The sequence below is a fragment of the Schistocerca nitens genome, chromosome 5 (assembly GCF_023898315.1).
Source record: "Schistocerca nitens isolate TAMUIC-IGC-003100 chromosome 5, iqSchNite1.1, whole genome shotgun sequence".
NCBI classification, from domain to species: Eukaryota; Metazoa; Arthropoda; class Insecta; order Orthoptera; family Acrididae; genus Schistocerca; species Schistocerca nitens.
Window position 1 is genome coordinate 840,863,701 of NC_064618.1, and position 23,702 is coordinate 840,887,402.

At 46.8% G+C, this 23,702-nt stretch overlaps 1 protein-coding gene across 1 annotated transcript in view; it reads left to right on the plus strand.

Annotated features, from left to right (window-relative positions):
• LOC126260749 (lachesin-like) overlaps nt 1–23,297 on the plus strand; it is a 163,814-nt gene extending 140,517 nt beyond the window's left edge. Inside the window, exon 7 of the mRNA XM_049958087.1 lies at nt 22,837–23,297. Coding sequence (XP_049814044.1) covers nt 22,837–23,297 — 461 coding nt within the window. The remainder of the gene's footprint in view (nt 1–22,836) is intronic.
• The last annotated feature ends 405 nt before the right edge of the window (nt 23,298–23,702 follow it).

Sequence of the window (23,702 nt, forward strand, 5' to 3'; positions counted from 1 at the left end):
CAAAACGCTAAGTCCGTTCTTCTTTAGACCCCTGTGCCACATGCTTCCAATCACCTACATCGAGCCATTAGCGTCCTCTCTAATTAACCTGTCACCTGCATAAGTTTCTCCACCAAACTACTGGCGTGTCCAAGGACTAATCGTATCACTAATTCTGTGTCTCCTACATGTAACTGACATTGCAACCTCGTCACCCACCTCCCTACGTACCTACTCCAATATGCTGAAGACATTACATTTCACACCGTCCAACCGTCCATTAAATCCCTACTCATCCTAACATCCATTCAACACCATCTGAACAGCTTCACCACTTGATGAAGCAGTAGCACCTCTCCGTCAACCCTACAGAAGCCTTGACGATAATGAATGAAAAACGACGCAACATACCCGAGTCTCTGACCTCTACCTAACAGTATAAAGGTCTTATTCGACTCATTTGATTAAAAGTGAGTCTCTACGCAATAACTCACAAAGAGAAAATCCCCAAAAGACTAAAATTGTCACATGACTCGCGTTGGAGATTAAATGTCACTACAGTTATTCATACGCACTCACAATTTCCAAATCTAGCCCATCCACATTAGTGCATGTATCTCCTTTTACCTCTAGCATCACCACTACCGTCAAACCACTGAATTTAATACATACTGTTTGGTTTTCTGTATCAGACTACCTTCTCCCATCCGTTTCTTGTAGGAGCTAATTATGTTCCCAAGCATCCTCAAACACCTGGAACACTTTCGCATGTTTTAATTCTTCAATAAATCTGGATTCGAATACACCTCTGTATTCTTCATCCTTGAATACTGTTGCATTCTTCAAAGGGTGTAACACCCCATCTCAATTTCTACATACTGTCGGATGCTTCAAAGCTAGTAGCACCCCATATCACTTTCAACACTCCTATTTTAATCGAAATGCCAACAACTACATGCAATTCTTGAATATTATGTCATTGTGGGCTGGGATATGTCCATGGGGTGGTAGGTTGAGCCGCCGAATCGGGAATGCAGTCCTACCACGACGCGTAGTGGCTCCAGTCCTTACAGGGAAGGAAAGTTACATCGTAAGTGTATCTGACGAGTGTGGATGACTATATTGGAGGTGTGTCCAGTGTGGCGTCGTGGTTGTGCTGTATGAGGACGTGAGAAGGCAGGGACTGACCCTGGTGCTGGAATGCACCCTACTTATTTCGAATATCGCGAAGCGGGCCATGCTAGCTTAAGGTCCAAGTTCTACAGACGAATCATTATCGTCAGTGTCACATGACCTATGAGACACTACGTAGCGTGTCGGAATTTAATCCAGCTGTCCTACCCTTTCACGTCAGACAACGGGGTGAGAATTTCTTCATCCAACAGGATTCAGACTGGTTACCTGTGAGTAAGGCACCACCATACGGGCGTACCTTAGTGAACTAGGCCACTGAAAAAAACTTCACAAGGCAAGATGGAAATGGAAGAGGATGTAGATGAAGATGAAATGGGAGATAAGATACTGCGTGAAGAGTTCGACAGAGCACTGAAAGACCTGAGTCGAAACAAGGCCCCGGGAGTAGACAACATTCCATTAGAACTACTGACGGCCTTGGGAGAGCCAGTCATGACAAAACTCTACCATCTGGTGAGCAAGATGTATGAGACAGGCGAAATACCCACAGACTTCAAGAAGAATATAATAATTCCAATCCCAAAGAAAGCAGGTGTTGACAGATGTGAAAATTACCGAACTATCAGTTTAATAAGTCACAGCTGCAAAATACTAACGCGAATTCTTTACAGACGAATGGAAAAACTGGTAGAAGCGGACCTCGGGGAAGACCAGTTTGGATTCCGTAGAAATGTTGGAACACGTGAGGCAATACTAACCTTACGACTTATCTTAGAAGAAAGATTAAGAAAAGGCAAACCTACGTTTCTAGCATTTGTAGACTTAGAGAAAGCTTTTGACAACGTTAACTGGAATACCCTCTTTCAAATTCTGAAGGTGGCAGGGGTAAAATACAAGGAGCGAAAGGCTATTTACAATTTGTACAGAAACCAGATGGCAGTTATAAGAGTCGAGGCGCATGAAAGGGAAGCAGTGGTTGGGAAAGGAGTGAGACAGGCTTGTAGCCTCTCCCCGATGTTATTCAATCTGTATATTGAGCAAGCAGTAAAGGAAACAAAAGAAAAATTCGGAGTAGGTATTAAAATTCATGGAGAAGAAGTAAAAACTTTGAGGTTCGCCGATGACATTGTAATTCTGTTAGAGACAGCAAAGGACTTGGAAGAGCAGTTGAACGGAATGGACAGTGTCTTGAAAGGAGGATATAAGATGAACATCAACAAAAGCAAAACGAGGATAATGGAATGTAGTCAAATTAAATCGGGTGATGCTGAGGGGATTAGATTAGGAAAGGAGACACTTAAAGTAGTAAAGGAGTTTTGCTATTTAGGGAGTAAAATAACTGATGATGGTCGAAGTAGAGAGGATATAAAATGTAGACTGGCAATGGCAAGGAAAGCGTTTCTGAAGGAGATAAATTTTTTAACATCGAGTATAGATTTGAGTGTCAGGAAGTCGTTTCTGAAAGTATTTGTATGGAGTGTAGCCATGTATGGAAGTGAAACATGGACGATAACCAGTTTGGACAAGAAGAGAATAGAAGCTTTCGAAATGTGGTGCTACAGAAGAATGCTGAAGATTAGATGGGTAGATCACGTAACTAATGAGGAGGTATTGAATAGGATTGGGGAGAAGAGAAGTTTGTGGCACAACTTGACTAGAAGAAGGGCTCGGTTGGTAGGACATGTTTTGAGGCATCAAGGGATCACAAATTTAGGATTGGAGGGCAGCGTGGAGGGTAAAAATCGTAGAGGGAGACCAAGAGATCAATACACTAAGCAGATTAAGATTGATGTAGGTTGCAGTAGGTACTGGGAGATGAAGAAGCTTGCACAGGATAGAGTAGCATGGAGAGCTGCATCAAACCAGTCTCAGGACTGAAGACCACAACAACAACAAGGCAAGATCGCTACAAAGGATACCACTTTCGGTAGATCTATGCTGTCATCAGTCATAAGATCCGATGGTGACAGCACACCTCTGTCGAAACCGGTCATTCAGTAAAACGAGTTATGAGCGATCTTGGCTTGTGAAGTGTTCTTCAATTACCATATGACGAACACTTAACAGTACGGCATTCCACATAACGTGACAACAGCACCAACTTCCTCATGCTAACAACCCAGCACGGCATTCCACATGACGTGACAACAGTACTAATTTCCTCGTGCTAACAGCCCCTCACTATCATGCAGAACTTTTCACTTTGCCTTCGTGTAGCGATAACAATGAGTAATGCTAAGAGACAAACGAAATTTACAGTATCAAATGGTACATGTTATGCTTTTTCGTCAATACGTATTCGGCGGCAGTTTCACTGTTACATCTGTGCACAGTTACGAACGATGTCTTATTTCAAGCAGTCCATTCAGTATGCTGAAACGTTTGTCGTGCAAAATATTCATCGACGAGGAGGACCCTGTTGACCCAGCGGTGCCATCTTGTAAGGCAGAACTATCATTTCTTATTCTACCAGAGAGACATTCAGGAGAGTCATTGACGTGTAAAGCGCGTGGATATTCTCTTGTGGAGGATGGTGGGTTTGGATGAGTCAGAAGTCGCTCAGAAGCTGTATAATCCCTTTATTACACCAAATACTTGGTAGTACTACTCCTGCACACATCTGTTAGAACAGGGCTTAACAACTGGCCGGTTTTGAGCATGAGTACTCGCGTCTGCTCAGGCACGTGCTCGCGAGCAGGTGCAAGGTCGCGGAGTACGGAGGGTGGGGAGGGAGGGGAAATGCGCGCGCACGTTTGAATGTGATCTCGCGTTCTTAGCAGATTTAACTAGCCATCTGAATGCCTTGAACATTTTACTACAAGGTAAAGATCTGCTAATTACTCATTTCATAGATCGAATACAAGCTTTTAAAATGAAATTGACACTTTGGGTGAGTCAGCTGGAAACAGGAAATGTAGCTCATTTTCCTAAATTATCATCCGTGCAAGATGTTCACAAAGACTGTGAACGTTATTAAAATAGTTTAGTTGCCCTTAAGGAAGAATTTGATCAATGCTTTCAAGATCCGACAGCACTAGACAGTGATTTTGATCTGTTCTCCTCTCCATATTCAGCGAATATTGAAGAGATTCGTCCTGAGCTGGAACTAGAAATTATTGACCTGAAGTGTGACAGAGAATACAGAGACAAATTTCAGAACAAGAAAAAAATTTGGAATTCTACAGACACTTCCCTCAGGATAGATTTCCTCGTTTGCACAAACTGGCGGCTACAATAATATCAATGTTCGGTTTCACGTATGTTTGTGAACAACTGTTCTCTGCAATGAAATGTAACAAGACGCACCTGAGAAACGCTTTGCCTGATCGAAATTTTAACTGCACGCTGCGCCTACAATGCGCAATAACAATTACTCCGAACGCAGACGCAATTGCAAAGGCCAAAAAGTACAAGATAACCGAGAGTCCCACACTTCAGTGATACCTTTTATTGTGTAACAGTTCACAAATTAATACGAATGCAGAGGTATACACTAAGCTAATAAAATTATGTGGCACGTGTACATTCTCCTTTATTTGTCTCATTTGTCGCAGTAATAATTCGTGAGTGATATCCCTGCAGGTGGCCGCGGATTTACATTGACTGGCTGCAGCTATTGTGTGCCCCATGTGACTCTCCCCACTCTCCGCTCTGATCTGGTAGTGGGGGTAGCGTGCTCGCGCTGCTCCGTGCTCGCTCCTTGCTGCTAACAGCTTGCTCAGCGAGCACGTATGTTGTGAAGCCCTGTGTTAGAAGGTGGGACTCCATTCGCGGGCTTCGTTAGTGACGTGGTGTAGTACAACTCTGGGCACTGTGTTCTGAGCAAAGCGCAGGCGTGTTTGGGTATCTAATGGTCCCGCCACGGCCGAGCGAGATGAAACGGCAGGCTGACACTGCCCGCTGAGTGTGGGATTCTGAGTCATGTCTGGATGTGGCAGGGGCAGGCACTGATGTACAGCGAGCGAACCCCTGACCAGCACCTGACTGAGGTGCTCTAGTGACTCGGTGGATATCGGGGTCTCATTCCGATACTCGGCAAGTCGGGTGATGGCTGGCCTCCTAGGCAACCGGTCCTCTGATGATGACGGCAGTGGTGTGGAAATCTTACGGTGGAGGGACACATTACAGCGGTTGACGACTCAATGACTTGCTTCCTCGATGCGTGCTAGGCTTGTCCCGATGGCCAGGTATTATTCAATCGAAAATGAGTCTGTTATGGTGTTAGCTAAAGAAATTACGCATGCCATGTCTCGAAGTTGTCTGGTGACACTGACCTTCAGGTGGACATCGACGTCCGATGAGGGCCGTGGAGCGATGTTGGGTCAGCGTGCGACTTTAAGTGGCGCCCTTCATGGCATCGAGGCCACCTGTCTAGATTTGTGTCTTCCCACAAGTGAAAATAAATGTTATCGCGCAAAGAAAGATATACCACTGTACACTCTGACATTTCCTCTTCCAAATATACCAATTATATAAAATTTCCCATTCAGCTTCTCAAGTTTCCTCCAAGTTCTTGGAGGTGGTACAGTGGTAAGCCACTGGACTCGCATTCGGGACGATGTCAGCTCAAAGTCGCGGCCTGCCATTAGAACTGATGTCTACAGTCGAACCACTGAATCGCTTATGGTAAATGCCTGTATGAATTTCTGACAGTTTCTTCCCTACTCTTCCGAGACCCGAACTAGCGAATCACCTAATGACTATGTTACCGATAGGTCGTTAAACTCCAGTATTCACCATATTGGACTACAAACCAGTTCCATCTTAAGTTTCCAAGTTTTGATTACAACAGATTGTAACACGTCTGTCAGAAACTCCCTGAGCACAAAGGACCATCGAGGTTGTATTACAACGAAAAATTTATAAGTACCCTTAGTACGAGTATTTACTTTGGTATGCACCATTTCAATGTAGAAATTAGGGAAACAAATAATTTTATTTATGTAATAACAGGAAGGCTGACGTAGATTTGGCAAATGATTTAGTATCCTACAGCACTATATTTATGTAAAAACAATTTAACGTAACAACCGAAAAGAATTCATACACATGTTTATACGAACTACAATATTACCCAAGCACAAAAATAACATTGTTGTTATTTCCGTATCAAAACATAGTGAGGAGCCAATAAGATTCTATGACGTGACTGTAATGGCACTCAAATAGGGAAATACGTCAGGAAGAATTCGTCAACCGAAGTAAGACGCATTTTAGTGCCAAACAGTACTATTGAAGCAAATTTACGCCTCTATTTTAACGAAATGGCTACGTTTTTGTCACACTTCTATTATTTTGGGTAAAAGCAGTTCCATTTTATGGGTTTAAAAATTAGCAATGAAAAAAGGCAACTTAGCTAAAATTGTTTTTAACTTGTGATAGTTAAAAAAGTGCGAAAGTATTGACTGCTACACTTTGCAAAGGCCGGCCGCGGTGGTCTCGCGGTTCTAGGCGCGCAGTCCGGAACCGTGCGATTGCTACGGTCGCAGGTTCGAATCCTGCCTCGCGCATGGATGTGTGTGCTGTCCTTAGGTTAGTTAGGTTTAAGTAGTTCTAAGTTCTAGGGGACTAATGACCACAGCAGTTGAGTCCCATAGTGCTCAGAGCCATTTGAACTTTGCAAAGTTTGTTAGTTGACTTATTTATGTAGACACATTTTTGAAACGACTATCATGACTTCAGTGTCAGACTGGTACCTCTCTCCTTATCTCTCTCTCACTCTCTCTCTCTCTGTCTCTCTGCATCTCTCTCTCTCTCTCTCTCTCTCTCTCTCTCTCTCTCTCTCTCTCTCTCTCTCTCTATCTCCCTCCTTCCCTCCCTCTCATCGTCTCCTTGCTGTTTTTATAGTTAACAATGTATGGCAATAAATAGCTTCCCCCTTACATTGTCACCACTCTTGTGCCAAGCCACATGTTTCCTCTGGACACCAGTAGCGCAGGCAGCAATGTCCAAAGCACACTGGCACTCACTGCCAATAACAGACCGCAACTTTCCATTCTTTGATCGGCAAGTAAAATCTTTGGCCAATGCAGGGCAGTTCTCTTTAAAACAATAACAGTGCACACAGGATGCAAATTGAAACGGCGCTGTCGGCGGTTCTCATATCGTAGATGACAGTGCACGAGACTCCTCAGTCACTGGCTCGGGTTCGATCCTCATGTCCAAGTTTTGTATCACTCTCTTGTCCAGATTTAAGAAACCAAACGAAGCACGCGTTTGTCGACACCGTCACAGGCGGGCGCTTAACAAATTGATGATCAAACTAATAATTATCTCAGAAAAGGCCACACACATTTTTTTCTTAACAAGTATATCTCCGTACAACCTAGTCAGCAACTGTTTCTGTTCACCCTTCTGTGCGGAATAACTGAAGGGTCACTCACTTTTCTGAAACATTTTCAGTTTCGCTGTTGCAACGCAAAAATCTGATATTTGACTCAGACGGACCTACAATATTTTTCGGTGATGGTGCAAAAGTATGGCACACTCGAATGTCACCCTCGGGCTTGGCGACGTTTCAAACATCAAGGTGATGACACAAGCGAAGAAAGACCAGAGCTCAAAGGCTCGTGTGTGGTGTAAGGTGGGTTAATGATGTCACATTGCCACCAAATCTTACAAAAAATCTGTCCAACGCCAAGTGGATGTGTCGATGGGAAGATAGTCACACCCCCGCCCCGTTTCCCATGTCCAATTCACTCTCCTAACGCCTCTGGGATGGAGGTTAGAACCGCGATGCTCAGTGTTGTAATCACGCGGACTTTTATGGGTCGCCGAGAAAAACTTTTCAGACACCGGCGTTCAGAATCTACACGAAACGCTCCCAGGCGATAGCATACAGAGCGTTAATGAAGCCACCCCTTCCAAAAAATGGTTCAAATGGCTCTGAGCACTATGGGACTCAACTGCTGAGGTCATTAGTCCCCTAGAACTTAGAACTAGTTAAACCTAACTAACCTAAGGACATCACAAACATCCATGCCCGAGGCAGGATTCGAAAAATGGCTCTGAGCACTATGGGACTTAACATCTGAGGTCATCAGTCCCCTAGAACTTAGAACTACTTAAACCTAACTAACCTAAGGACATCACACACATCCATGCCCGAGGCAGGATTCGAACCTGCGACCGTAGCGGTCTTGCGGTTCCAGACTGCAGCGCCTTTAACCGCACGGCCACTTCGGCCGGCCCACCCCTTCCCTTCGGGCGTTCATTTAATTACATTTGGCGATAGAAAACAACACGACAGTTCCAGTGCAGTGTACAACAGAACGACGTTCTTGACAATCTTTGACACCACTGACACCTGCTGGACTGTTCAGCTCTTCTATTAGGGCATGTCAGCGCAGCAGCTTCTCTGAAGGTGAACTAACATCTTTGGACCGTAGCGCGGCCGCCGAGTTTGCTCTGGTATATACCGGGGCTCCAATAGAGACGGTTCAAGACTATTCGACGAAATCTGAACTTGATCTGAAGCAGCAAAGTGTTTTTATCCTTTGTCAGTCCCTCTTTTTCGTATATTCTTTCGGCGTGATCTTTCGCAGCCCTTTCGTTTCGCACCTCCTGTGGCGTCATGGGGAAGGCGGCAACATTGACAACTGCATGAATGAAGACGCCAAGTGTCCCTCTAAGGACCCCTACTTCAGCAACGACCAAGGTGACAACCACGCACCTATCTTGAGCCTTTAAAAATGTACCTGTACTGATTACTAAGTGCCTGCAGCCAGGCGTCCCCTTCGACAATCTTTAGCTAATTGGCGCTACACTGCGGAATTAGTGCGTGCTTACCACTTGTGAAATCTGAGGAATGCCGAAGGGTTGCCGATCCAGCAGGCGCGTAGGAATCGGCGAACAGAGTTAGGGAAAAAAACTATCTACAGGGTGTTTCAAAAATGACCGGTAGATTTGAAACGGCAATAAAAACTAAACGAGCAGCGATAGAAATACACCGTTTGTTGCAATATGCTTGGGACAACAGTACATTTTCAGGCGGACAAACTTTCGAAATTACAGTAGTTACAAATTTCAACAACAGATGGCGCTGCAAGTGATGTGAAAGATATAGACAACAACGCAGTCTGTGGGTGCGCCATTCTGTACGTCGTCTTTCTGCTGTAAGCGTGTGCTGTTCACAACGTGCAAGTGTGCTGTGGACAACATGGTTTATTCCTTAGAACAGAGGATTTTTCTGGTGTTGGAATTCCACCGCCTAGAACACAGTGTTGTTGCAACAAGACGAAGTTTTCAGCGGAGGTTTAATGTAACCAAAGGACCGAAAAGCGATACAATAAAGGATCTGTTTGCAAAATTTCAACGGACTGGGAACGTGACGGATGAAATTGCTGGAAAGGTAGGGCGACCGCGTACGGCAACCACAGAGGGCAACGCGCAGCTAGTGCAGCAGGTGATCCAACAGCGGCCTCGGGTTTCCGTTCGCCGTGTTGCAGCTGCGGTCCAAATGACGCCAACGTCCACGTATCGTCTCATGCGCCAGAGTTTACACCTCTATCCATACAAAATTCAAACGCGGCAACCCCTCAGCGCCGCTACCATTGCTGCACGAGAGACATTCGCTAACGATATAGTGCACAGGGTTGATGACGGCGATATGCATGTGGGCAGCATTTGGTTTACTGACGAAGCTTATTTTTACCTGGACGGCTTCGTCAATAAATAGAACTGGCGCATATGGGGAACCGAAAAGCCCCATGTTGCGGTCCCATCGTCCCTGCATCCTCAAAAAGTACTGGTCTGGGCCGCCATTTCTTCCAAAGGAATCATTGGCCCATTTTTCAGATCCGAAACGATTACTGCATCACGCTATCTGGACATTCTTCGTGAATTTGTGGCGGTACAAACTGCCTTAGACGAAACTGCGAACACCTCGTGGTTTATGCAAGATGGTGCCCGGCCACATCGCACGGCCTACGTCTTTAATTTCCTGAATGAATATTTCGATGATCGTGTGATTGCTTTGGGCTATCCGAAACATACAGGAGGCGGCGTGGATTGGCCTCCCTATTCGCCAGACATGAACCCCTGTGACTTCTTTCTGTGGGGACACTTGAAAGACCAGGTGTACCGCCAGAATCCAGAAACAATTGAACAGCTGAAGCAGTACATCTCATCTGCATGTGAAGCCATTCCGCCAGACACGTTGTCAAAGGTTTCGGGTAATTTCATTCAGAGACTACGCCATATTATTGCTACGCATGGTGGATATGTGGAAAATATCGCACTATAGAGTTTCCCAGACCGCAGCGCCATCTGTTGTTGACAATTGTAACTACCGTAATTTCGAAAGTTTGTCTGCCTGAAAATGTACAGTTGTCCCAAGCATATTGCAACAAACGGTGTATTTCTATCGCTGCTCGTTTAGTTTGTATTGCCGTTTCAAATATACCGGTCATTTTTGAAACACCCTGTACATGCCTCTCTATGAGCCCTAATTTCTATTATCTTGTCTTTGTGGTCCTAACGCGAAATATATCTTGGTGTCAGGTAGCCGACCAGAACCAGATCCTAAACACTAGTGCAGTAGTCAAGAATAAGTCGCACAAGCGTCGTACACTGAAGAAACTGATACACGTGTATAATATCGTGTAGGGCCCCCGCGGGCAAAGAGAAGTGCCGCAACACGACGTGGCATTGACGTCTGAAGTAGATCTCCAGGAAACTGACACCATGAATCCTGCGGGGCTATCCATAAGAGTACGAAGGTTGGAAATCTCTTCTGAACAGCACGTTGCAAGGCATCCCAGACATAATGAATAATATTCACGTCTGAGGAGTTTGGTGTTTAAACTCAGAAGAGTGTTCCTGGAGTCACCGTGTAGCAGTTCTGGACGTGTGGGGTGTCGCACCGTTCTGCTGGCATTGCCCAAGTCCGTCGGAATACACAATGAACATGAATGGATGCAGGCGATCAGAAAGGTTGTTTACATACGTGTCACCTGTCAGAGCCGTATCTAGACGTACCAGGCGTCCCATATCACTACAGCTGCACACGTACCACGCCATTACATAGCCTCCACTATCTTGAACACTCCCCTGCTGATATGCAGGGCCCATGGATTCATGAGGTCGTCTCCATACCCGTACACGTCCATCCGCTCGATACAATTTGAAACGAGACTCGTCTGACCAGGCAACATTTGCCAGTTATCAACAGTCCACTGTCTGTGTTGACGGGCCCAGGCAAAGGAGTACAACTTCGTGTCGCGCAGTCATCAAGGATACACGAGTCGGCCTTCGGCTCCGAAGACACGTATCGATGGTGCTTCGGTAAATAGTTTGCACGCTGACGCTTGTTGATGGCCCAGCATTGAAGTCTGTAGCAATTTGCGAAAGAGTTGCACTTCTGTCGCGTTGAACGGTTCTCTAAAAGGGGTCGTTGGTATCTTTCTTGCAGGATATTCTTCCGGCAGCAGCAATGTCGGAGATTGGCATTTTTACCGGTTTCCTGATATTCACGGTATTGTGGCCAAGATAGACACAAAGCCCATGCCTACTACAGTAGTACAAGTTTATATGCCAACTAGCTCTGCAGATGATGAAGAAATTGATGAAATGTATGACGAGATAAAAGAAATTATTCAGGTAGTGAAGGGAGACGAAAATTTAATAGTCATGGGTGACTGGAATTCGTCAGTAGGAAAAGGGAGAGAAGGAAACATAGTAGGTGAATATGGATTGGGGGGAAGAAATGAAAGAGGAAGCCGCCTTGTAGAATTTTGCACAGAGCATAACTTAATCATAGCTAACACATGGTTCAAGAATCATAAAAGAAGGTTGTATACCTGGAAGAATCCTGGAGATACTAATAGGTATCAGATAGATTATATAATGGTAAGACAGAGATTTAGGAACCAGGTTTTAAATTGTAAGACATTTCCAGGGGCAGATGTAGATTCTGACCACAATCTATTGGTTATGAACTGCAGATTGAAACTGAAGAAAGTGCAAAAAGGTGGGAATTTAAGGAGATGGGACCTGGATAAACTGAAAGAACCAGAGGTTGTAGAGAGTTTCAGGGAGAGCATAAGGGAACAATTGACAGGAATAGGGGAAAGAAATACAGTAGAAGAAGAATGGGTAGCTCTGAGGGATGAAGTAGTGAAGGCAGCAGAGGATCAAGTAGGTAAAAAGACGACAGCTAATAGAAATCCTTGGGTAACAGAAGAAATATTGAATTTAATCGATGAAAGGACAAAATATAAAAATGCAGTAAATGAAGCAGGCAAAAGGGAATACAAACGTCTCAAAAATGAGATCGACAGAAAGTGCAAAATGGCTAAGCAGGGATGGCTAGAGGACAAATGTAAGGATGTAGAGGCTTGTCTCACTAGGGGTAAGATAGATACTGCCTACAGGAAAATTAAAGAGACCTTTGGAGAGAAGAGAACCACTTGTATGAATATCAAGAGCTCAGATGGAAACCCAGTTCTAAGCAAAGAAGGGAAGGCAGAAAGGTGGAAGGAGTATATAGAGGGTTTATACAAGGGCGATGTACTTGAGGACAGTATTATGGAAATGGAAGAGGATGTAGATGAAGATGAAATGGGAGGTAAGATACTGCGTGAAGAGTTTGACAGAGCACTGAAAGACCTGAGTCGAAACAAGGCCCCGGGAGTAGACAACATTCAATTAGAACTACTGATGGCCTTGGGAGAGCCAGTCATGACAAAACTCTACCATCTGGTGAGCAAGATGTATGAGACAGGCGAAATACCCACAGACTTCAAGAAGAATATAATAATTCCAATCCCAAAGAAAGCAGATTGTTGACAGATGTGAAAATTACCGAACTATCAGTTTAATAAGTCACAGCTGCAAAATACTAACGCGAATTCTTTACAGACGAATGGAAAAACTGGTAGAAGCGGACCTCGGGGAAGATCAGTTTGGATTCCGTAGAAATGTTGGAACACGTGAGGCAATACTGACCCTACGACTTATATTGGAAGAAAGATTAAGGAAAGAGAGCCGGCCGAAGTGGCCGTGCGGTTAAAGGCGCTGCAGTCTGGAACCGCAAGACCGCTACGGTCGCAGGTTCGAATCCTGCCTCGGGCATGGATGTTTGTGATGTCCTTAGGTTAGTTAGGTTTAACTAGTTCTAAGTTCTAGGGGACTAATAACCTCAGCAGTTGAGTCCCATAGTGCTCAGAGCCAAGGAAAGAGAAACCTACGTTTCTAGCATTTGTAGACTTAGAGAAAGCTTTTGACAAAACTGGAATACTCTCTTTCAAATTCTGAAGGTGGCAGGGGTAAAATACAGGGATCGGAAGGCTATTTACAATTTGTACAGAAAGCAGATGGCAGTTATACGAATGGAGGGCTATGAAAGGGAAGCAGTGGTTGGGAAGGGAGTGACACATGGTTGTAGCCTATCCCCGATGTTATTCAATCTGTATATTGAGCAAGTAATAAAGGAAACAAAAGAAAAATTCGGAGTAGGTATTAAAATTCATGGAGAAGAAGTAAAAACTTTGAGGTTCGCCGATGACATTGTAATTCTGTCAGAGACAGCAAAGGACTTGGAAGAGCAGTTGAACGGAATGGACAGTGTCTTGAAAGGAGGATATAAGATGAACATCAACAAAAGCAAAACGAGGATAATGGAATGTAGTCGAATTAGGTCTGGTGATGCTGAGGGGATTAGATTAGGAAATGAGACACTTAAAGTAGTAAAGGAGTTTTGCTATTTAGGGAGTAAAATAACTGATGATGGTCGAAGTAGAGAGGATATAAAATGTAGACTGGCAATGGCAAGGAAATCGCTTCTGAAGAAGAGAAATTTGTTAACATCGAGTATAGATTTAAGTGTCAGGAAGTCGTTTCTGAAAGTATTTGTATGGAGTGTAGCCATGTATGGAAGTGAAACATGGACGATAACCAGTTTGGACAAGAAGAGAATAGAAGCTTTCGAAATGTGGTGCTACAGAAGAATGCTAAAGATTAGGTGGGTAGATCACGTAACTAATGAGAAGGTATTGAATAGGATTGGGGAGAAGAGAAGTTTGTGGCACAACTTGAGTAGAAGAAGGGATCGGTTGGTAGGACATGTTTTAAGGCATCAAGGGATCACAAATTTAGCATTGGAGGGCAGCGTGGAGGGTAAAAATCGTAGAGGGAGACCAAGAGATCAATACACTAAGCAGATTCAGAAGGATGTAGGTTGCAATAGGTACTGGGAGATGAAGAAGCTTGCACAGAATAGAGTAGCATGGAGAGCAGCATCAAACCAGTCTCAGGACTGAAGACCACAAGAACAACAAACAACGGTACACTCGTGAAATGTTCGTGAACCCTGAATTTACTTTCCAAACCTTTTCTGAAAGGATTTACTTTATTTGCCAGCGATTCATCAAGAACATTAACACATTTTATCACACTATGTGAGCGTGGAAGGAGTTGTCATTTGGTAACTGATGAAACAAATTAATTTTTGTTTTTTTCAAATGGAAATTTTATTCCTAAAAGGCTTTTCTTTCTCTTTAAACAGATTTAAAATTATAATCAGAAAGCACCCCGTAAATATCAAGTTACAATTTATTCAGAGGCAGAAAAAAAATTTTTTTTTTTCTTGATAGTATGGGCTTTCGGGCTGAGAACCTTGCTGTTCCCTTTTAACACGGCCGTAGTCACGACCGCTCACAACAGCCTCTGAAAGACTACACTGGTGCAAATCTGCAACACACCAGATTACTGTAAACTAAAAATTTTAACAACACACGCAAACACATAAACTATGCACCCCGTAAGAGGGATGGAGATAGTAAAAAACACTCACATTAGAAATTACTTGCCACCGAAAGTGGAACTTGTTTTTAAAAGAACTCTTACGGTGGAAGGGTGCCAACTTTACATACTAAAATGTCCATTTAAATAAAATCCATGAAATACAGTTTTACATAAAATGTACCAACATGCTCAACATTACACATATACCACCTCGCAAGATCATACACAAGATAAAAACATATTTCAGGAATTAGGCCTTTACACCTTAAACAATAATTTCGTTAACACCGATTCCGACTAACATAACAGAGGCAGCTATTAACGTACGGTAGACCGACAGACAGACAGACAGACACTAACTGCCTAACGAATGCGGACGGGAGACAGACGAGCAAGCTGGGGACGAGAGACTGACCAACAACACAAGTAGAATTTAAAAGTAAATGAATCAACATATCACGAACCACTCAACTTCTAATAAACTGCGATTTTTGGCGAAGACCTGGCGCAGCACCCCCAAAACGCTCTCCTGAACCGTCCGCTGCCAACCGCTTCAACGGACGCAGGAAGGCGCGCCGATCTCCCGTCTCACGGCGTCGCAGCTGACACCGGCCAGACCGATGTCGTGGGTTGGCTTCTGTTGCTCTGGTGTCGGTCGCGAAGCCACTACCCCTCGCTATACGGCGCGGCCCACTGGACTGACGTGGCGAACTCACATGCACCGACGCTCAAGACGAACAAGTCATCTTGTGTCCCAGTGCGCGACCGACCAACCGATCCAACCGCCAATGACCATTGTCCGAGCAACTCGAGCAGACTGACGGACTAACACATACTAGCACTCCAGACGACCGGACGACAGACAGACACAGACTGCCGCACAAATGCGAACGAGAGACAGACCAACAACTGGTGACGTGTGACTGACCCAGACTCACTCCGACTGACCAACTGACCTGACCCTCCTACTGACTGACTGATTTGTTTTTTCCATTATTGATTTTCAATTCCCCCCGAAGGGGGTGGGGGGGGGGGGCTGGCAGCAGCTCAGTACGCTGCTCTACAGCCTACAGACTTTTATTTTAAAGAACGGAAGAAGAAAAGAAACAAGAAAAAACAGGCGATAAAACTGTGACGTCAAGTGAAAAATGGCGGAAAAATGCGGAAAGTTAAAACAGAAAGCAAAAGGTGTTGGCAACGTTAATAAAAGACACAGGAATCAGACAAGTAACATAGTACACACACAATTAAAAAAAACACAGCGACAGTCTGGTTTCTGTTCGCAAGAGATAAAAGGCACACCCAGCGACAGTATGATGGCCGTTCGCAACACTTCCCAAAAAACACAACACGGAACACTCACTGTAAAACACTCACTGTAGAACACTCAATGTAGAACACTGCACGAAAGTGGCGGCACAAAGATGACACTCCCGAGCCAAAGGCAGAGGGGGAGGGGGACCTGGAGGAGGGGGAAGAACAAGGAGGGAGAAAGGAAAAAAACGAAAAAGGGGGGGGGGAACCAAGGAAGGAGAGGACTAATAAAGGGGGAGAAGGGCAGACGCGAGAGGGAATGAGAGGAGGCAGAGGAGGGAAATGTAAAAGGACTCGGGGGAGAGAAGGGGGCAAAGAGAGGGGAGGTGGGGAAGAAAGAGGATGGAAGGGGGGGAGAGGGAGCCCAGGAAAAGGACAGAGGAAAGGAGGGGGAGTGAGGATCAGAGTTGATAGGAGGGATAAATGGAGGGAGAGAGGGCATCATCCGGGAGGGGGAGTTGATGGAAGCCACCTTGGGAAAGGAGATGTAGGGTGTAGAGATGGAGGGTAGGGGGGACACAACAGTGAATTCGTGGCAGGGGGCAGGGATGGGAGAGGAGAGGAGCAACCAGGGGGTGAGGGGGATCAGGGCGGTGGGAGATGTAGAGTATGCGGATATGTTCGAGGAATAGGAGCAGATGGGGGAAAGGAATGAGATCATAGAGAATCCGCGTGGGGGACGGGAGGCGTATACGGAAGGCGAGGCGGAGTGCATGACGCTCAAGGATCTTGAGGGACTTATAGAATTTGGGGGGGGGGAAGATATCCAGGCAGGACTGGCATAACAGAGGATGGGACAGATTAAGAATTTGTAGGTGTGGAGGATGGTAGAGGGGTGCAACCCCCATGTCCGGCCAGAAAGGAGTTTGAGGAGTCGGAGGTGGTTGTGGGCTTTGGATTGGATGGAGCGGAGATGAGGGATCCAGGTGAGGTGACGGTCAGTGGTGAGGCCAAGGTAGGTGAGGGTGGGCGTGAGGCGGACAGGACGGGCGCAGACAGTAAGGGAGAAATCCAGGAGCCGGAAGGAGCGAGTGGTACGACCTACAATGATTGCCTAGGTCTTGGAAGGATTGATTTTCAGGAGCCACTGGTTACACCATGCAGCAAAAAGGTCAAGATGATTCTGGAGAAGGCGTTGGGACCGTTGGAGGGTAGGAGCGAGGGCGAGGAATGCGGTGTCATCAGCATATTGCGAGAACTGGAGGGGGGGGGGGGTTGAGGCATATCTGCCGTGTACAGGCGGTAGAGGAGAGGGGAGAGGACAGAGCCCTGGGGCACACCTGCAGAGTGGTAGAAGGTGTGGGAATTGGCATTATGGATGGTAACATAGGAGGGGCGGTGAGAGAGGAAGGAGGCCATCAGACGGATGTAGATGATAGGAAGGGCGTAGGTTTGGAGTTTAAACAGGAGACCGGGATGCCATGCACGGTCGTAGGCCTTTTCGAGGTCAAGGGAGACAAAAATGGCGGAGCGACGGGTGTTAAGCTGGAGGGAGAGGAGATGAGTGAGGCGGAGGAGTTGGTCATCAGCAGAGAAGGAGGGTCAAAAGCCACATTGGGTGTTGGGGAGGAGGTGGTTTTGGCGGAGGTGGTAATGGATGCGTCGGGAAGGGATGTTCCAAGAGCTTGCTGAACACCGATGCGAGACAGATAGGACGATAGGAAGAGGCATCAAATGGAGGCTTGTTGGGTTTCGAGAACATCAGGATACGGGAGGTTTTCCACAGGTCGGGATAGAAGCCAGTGGCAAGGATGACATTGTAGAGGGTGGCAAGAATTGAAAGGAAGGAGGGAGGGCAGTGTTTGAGGTGGGACTGACTGACTGACGAGCTCATAGCGGACCTTAAATGCAGGTGAACAGGCAACTTTTCCCCTTTCCCACCAGAGGGAGACACCAAAACCGCGATTGCCATAGCGGCGCCACCGCCAGAATCGGAGGGCGACTGCTTCACACAACGCGCTGCGGCGCGCTCTTCAAAACAGCAATATTTACCACGGCTCAGTTCGTACGGAAAAATCCCCACTTCATCACTACTTCGGAGATGCGGTGTCCCATCGCTCGTGCGCCGGTTATAACGTTCCAACTCACATAAATCTTGATAAACTGCCATTGTAGAAGCAGTAACCAATCTAACAGCGCCGACCGCAGCGCCTTATTCTTCCTACACTCCTGGAAATGGAAAAAAAGAACACATTGACACCGGTGTGTCAGACCCACCATACTTGCTCCGGACACTGCGAGAGGGCTGTACAAGCAATGATCACACGCACGGCACAGCGGACACATCAGGAACCGCGGTGTTGGCCGTCGAATGGCGCTAGCTGCGCAGCATTTGTGCACCGCCGCCGTCAGTGTCAGCCAGTTTGCCGTGGCATACGGAGCTCCATCGTAGTCTTTAACACTGGTAGCATGCCGCGACAGCGTGGACGTGAACCGTATGTGCAGTTGACGGACATTGAGCGAGGGCGTATAGTGGGCATGCGGGAGGCCGGGTGGACGTACCGCCGAATTGCTCAACACGTGGGGCGTGAGGTCTCCACAGTACATCGATGTTGTCGCCAGTGGTCGGCGGTAGGTGCACGTGCCCGTCGACCTGGGACCGGACCGCAGCGACGCACGAATGCACGCCAAGACCGTAGAATCCTACGCAGTGCCGTAAGGGACCGCACCGCCACTTCCCAGCAAATTAGGGACACTGTTGCTCCTGGGGTATCGGCGAGAACCATTCGCAACCGTCTCCATGAAGCTGGGCTACGGTCCCGCACACCGTTAGGCCGTCTTCCGCTCACGCCCCAACTTCGTGCAGCCCGCCTCCAGTGGTGTCGCGACAGGCGTGAATGGAGGGACGAATGGAGACGTGTCGTCTTCAGTGATGAGAGTCGCTTCTGCCTTGGTACCAATGATGGTCGTATGCGTGTTTGGCGTCGTGCAGGTGAGCGCCACAATCAGGACTGCATACGACCGAGGCACACAGGGCCAACACCCGGCATCATGGTGTGGGGAGCGATCTCCTACACTGGCCGTACACCACTGGTGATCGTCGAGGGGACACTGAATAGTGCACGGTACATCCAAACCGTCATCGAACCCATCGTTCTACCATTCCTAGACCGGCAAGGGAACTTGCTGTTCCAACAGGACAATGCACGTCCGCATGTATCCCGTGCCACCCAACGTGCTCTAGAAGGTGTAAGTCAACTACCCTGGCCAGCAAGATCTCCGGATCTGTCCCCCATTGAGCATGTTTGGGACTGGATGAAGCGTCGTCTCACGCGGTCTGCACGTCCAGCACGAACGCTGGTCCAACTGAGGCGCCAGGTGGAAATGGCATGGCAAGCCGTTCCACAGGACTACATCCAGCATCTCTACGATCGTCTCCATGGGAGAATAGCAGCCTGCATTGCTGCGAAAGGTGGATATACACTGTACTAGTGCCGACATTGTGCATGCTCTGTTGCCTGTGTCTATGTGCCTGTGGTTCTGTCAGTATGATCATGTGATGTATCTGACCCCAAGAATGTGTCAATAAAGTTTCCCCTTCCTGGGACAATGAATTCACGGTGATTTTATTTCAATTTCCAGGAGTGTATTTACATAACTCTGTATTTGAATACGCAAGCCTATTCCAGTTTGTTTGGTGCTTCGTTTGTGTATGCGGGCTTTTTTACAGATGAATCACACATTCATAAAATTTTCCCAATGACCTAAGTCGGCCATTAGCCTTCCCTCGCACAGTCCTCACATTCTCGTTCCATTTCATATAGCTTTGTGCCGTATGACCGTATGCTCACACATTTAAACGACTTGAGTGTGTCAGGCTGGACACTACTAATGTTGTATCGGAACATTCCGGGATTGTTTGTTCCTACTCAGCGGCATTAGCTTCCTTTTTCTACATTTAGAGCTACCTGCCGGTAATCAGACCCACTAGAAATTTTGTCTACGTCATCTGGTATGGTTCTACTGTCACTCAACGTCGACACTTTATTGTACTCCACAGTGTCATCAGCAAATGACTGTAGATTTCTGCCCACCCTGTCTGACAGATTATTTATGTCTATGGAAAATAACAATGGTTTTATCACACTTCCCTGGGGCAAAGCTGAAGATACGCTTCTCTCTGATGAACACTTGTCGTCGAGGACAAGAATTAAGAAGTCTTCGAGCCACTCACATTTCTAGGAGCCTATTGCGTATTCTCCGTTAACAGTCAGCAGTCGGGTACTGTGTCAGATGTTTTTCGGAAATCTAAGAATATGGTGTCTACCTGTGACCCCAGCGAAATGGCAAGCTGAGTTCCGCACGAGCGATGCTTTCTAACATCGTGCTGAGCAGTGATCAGAAGATTTCGATCTCTAGGAAATTCATTACATTCGAATTCACAATATGTTGTAGAATTCTGCAGTAAACCGGTGCTGATGGTATTGGACTATAATTGTACGGTTCAGCAGTCACCTCCTCTTTTTTCAAGTTCTTTCGGACTTAGCAGTGGGCACGAGATTCACGATAAATGCAAGCTAATGAAGAGGCTCCATCAGGACATGGCGACGTATTTGTTTTCTCTAAATAAGGATGCCTATTACTATGTTCATCAAACGGGAGTCCGTTCGATGGTCAAACGACGGTATGACTGTACGATTCTCCAACGTGAAAGATTTCTTAAAATGTAGAATTTAAAACTTCGGCTCGCAATTTGCTGTCTTCAATTGCCATACCAGACTGGTCGACGAGTCACTGGATGGAAGCGTTAGGCCCGCTTACAGATTTTACACCTTTTGCTAAGGTCTGCATCGAACGTGGATCTTTCTACAGATGTAAGAATCTCTACTGATCTTTGCCTGTCGTCATTTGTGCGTTCCCTACTGAATCGAGAGTGCATCATCCTTTGTTTCCTCAGCATTTTCTGAATTTAGTTGCTAAGCGACGAAAGAAATTTCTTTCCTCCAGTGTATATGTTGTTGTTCTCTATATGATCTACTCTCAGTTGTAAATGACTTAACAAACAAAAGAAACAAAATGGTGTAGAGTAACTGTATCGAATTTAATGTGTCGTCAGAAGTGACCACAACCAGCACAAGTTGTCAACATGAAAACTTTCTCCCACATTGGTTGCCAGTGGCTGTGTTAAATAATTCTTTCATTTTGATTTCACTACTGCTCAGTTTCAGCTACGACCCCATTTTCAAATAATTGTATAGTACAGTTCTTAAAAAGGAACTTACTCATGTTAGAATCCACATAATCACCAAATCATACAGTGATAAAAACATGGATGGATGTCAGACTTCACAATCAAAGACATGACAGCAAGTATACCTTATGTAGCGAAGCTGACAAGTGCAAGCTTTCGTTGCTGTAATGACGTGTCTTACGGTAATCACCTGGTGCTGAATTTAGTCATCACGCGGCCGTTATTACACCAGCACAACTGCTTGGGATTACCGAAAATCGAAACACCTCAGCAGCGTTGCGGAAAGTAGGTCTACGTGTCAGTTAGGTCGTCTGCTTTACATCAAACTCGACCCTGGCGCGTAAAAGTACCGGCCTTCTAACCGTTAAGAGGCGTTGAATTAGTGGCTGACGTAGATCATTCTGCCACTATGGGTATAAGGAGGCATCGCTTCTCACCCACCATCCTCGCGACCGTCTATCTCCATTCACCATCCACCGTATGGGTCGGTCTGCCTTGGGTGGGGGTCCAGACTGAGCACCAAATGTAGGAGTCCGAGTCCTCTACTGCTAGGAGAGGGCCAATCCAGTCACGTTCAGCTTGGTACCAGCTGATTCACTTATTTGGTCCAGCCGTATGACCACGTATGGCAGGTGGGGAGTGGCTGTCGAACTTGTGGTCCTCGGGAACGAAGTGTCACCTTATACGCATCTGCAGCCAAGTGACCCAGTCGGTCACGGGAATCGATGAACCTTTCCAGGTAGACATTTCAAGCTGACAGTAGTCCTGTATAAGATGGTAGAACTGTTACGCTACTAGAAAGCCGGGCTGGTGGTCTACTCCAGCTGTGGCGAGTTTCACCATCGGGGAGCAAACCCAGACGTCAGTGTCCGGCTGGCAGGAACCTCGCGACGGCTGTCACCACGAGACCAGCGGCTGGGCAGGTCCTATTTCGACCGTCAGGCCACTGTGCAATAGATTCTGTAGTATGGCTAACACAGATGGCTGTTCCAGCAGATGGTCGGTCAGTGCCTCGTCGGCCTTACTGAGTTACGCTGCTCCACAGCTGTTCCGTTTCAGTGGCTCTTGTGAGCCGCATGATCAGTATTAATATGCGCTACGGTCATCTGCGTCTGTAATCAGACACCCAGGAATCAGATGGACCACTTGCCGCAGCGCTGCCGAAGCGTCATGGATTTCGTCGGTCACTGAATGGGTGGTCGTGATAGGGTACTGATGTGGGCTTGATGGCGAAATACTGGTTCGTGCTAGCAGTGCAGTTACTGCAGTGGCCCGTTCGCAAGCTGCATTTGATAACACTGCTGCAGCATGTCAAGTTGTCAATCAGATGGTTGGAGGTTTTATTGATGCTAATTTTATTTTGGAGGAGATAGTCGCATATCAAAACAGCCTTTAGATGAACTGTAGCATAGGAACGCTGTTATGGTGTTGTTTTACATAAACTAACGCTGTGGTCTTTCCCGTCGACGTTGCAGAGCTACACCTGCCGCCTAAGACAACGACAGCCGCCACGCACGCCCATCCGCCGCCGACGCCGCGCAAGAAGTTGCAGGCGCACCACAAGGAGCAGCAGGGGTCTCACGTGAAGCGCAAGAAGGGCCGCATGCAGATGAGGCAGCCGCAGGACGGCGCCGGGGGCGGTGGCGGGGGCGGCGGGCAGCCGCTGCCGGACCCGCACCGAGAGCAGCCGTTCGAGGCCGACCTGGAGGCGGAGCTGGGGCGCGACTCCAACGCGCTGGCCGCCGCCGCCGCCGCCCCCGCCGCCACCACACTCGCATCCCAGCCCGGGGGCCGTGGAGCGCCGCACCACGCCGCCCCCACGCGGCCCACCCTACTGTACCAGGCGGGCGGCGTGTCCGCCCCCAGTCGTCTTCCAGCGCTGCCCCTGCTGGGGGCAGCCATCGCCACAGCGTGGTCAGCCGCGCTAGGCGCCTAGACCCATGACTGTGGCTCACCGAAATAACGTGTCACAAGTCAAGACACTCCGAGTAACCTGGAGATCTCGTCTGGGCTGACATTTATCTGGAAGTAGACAGCTCATCTAGTCTGTTTATTCACTTGAAATGAGACCACCGTATCATCAAAATAAGAAATAATTACGTCCTTTCCGAAAGGAATGAGCACTTTGAATCCAAACATCCGAGGACTCAGTACCACACATTGTTCCAACCACTACTCCGGCCTTTCCTCGTTTCGGAGTAGAAACATTCACAATGTCGTCAACTGGGTCTCCTCTGCGAGAAGTTTCTGATATCACTAGAAAATCAAAAGAGTTTTAAAATAAAGTGACTTCTCCCTTCCCCACAGTGTTTCATAAACAAAAATGTAAAAAAATACCAGG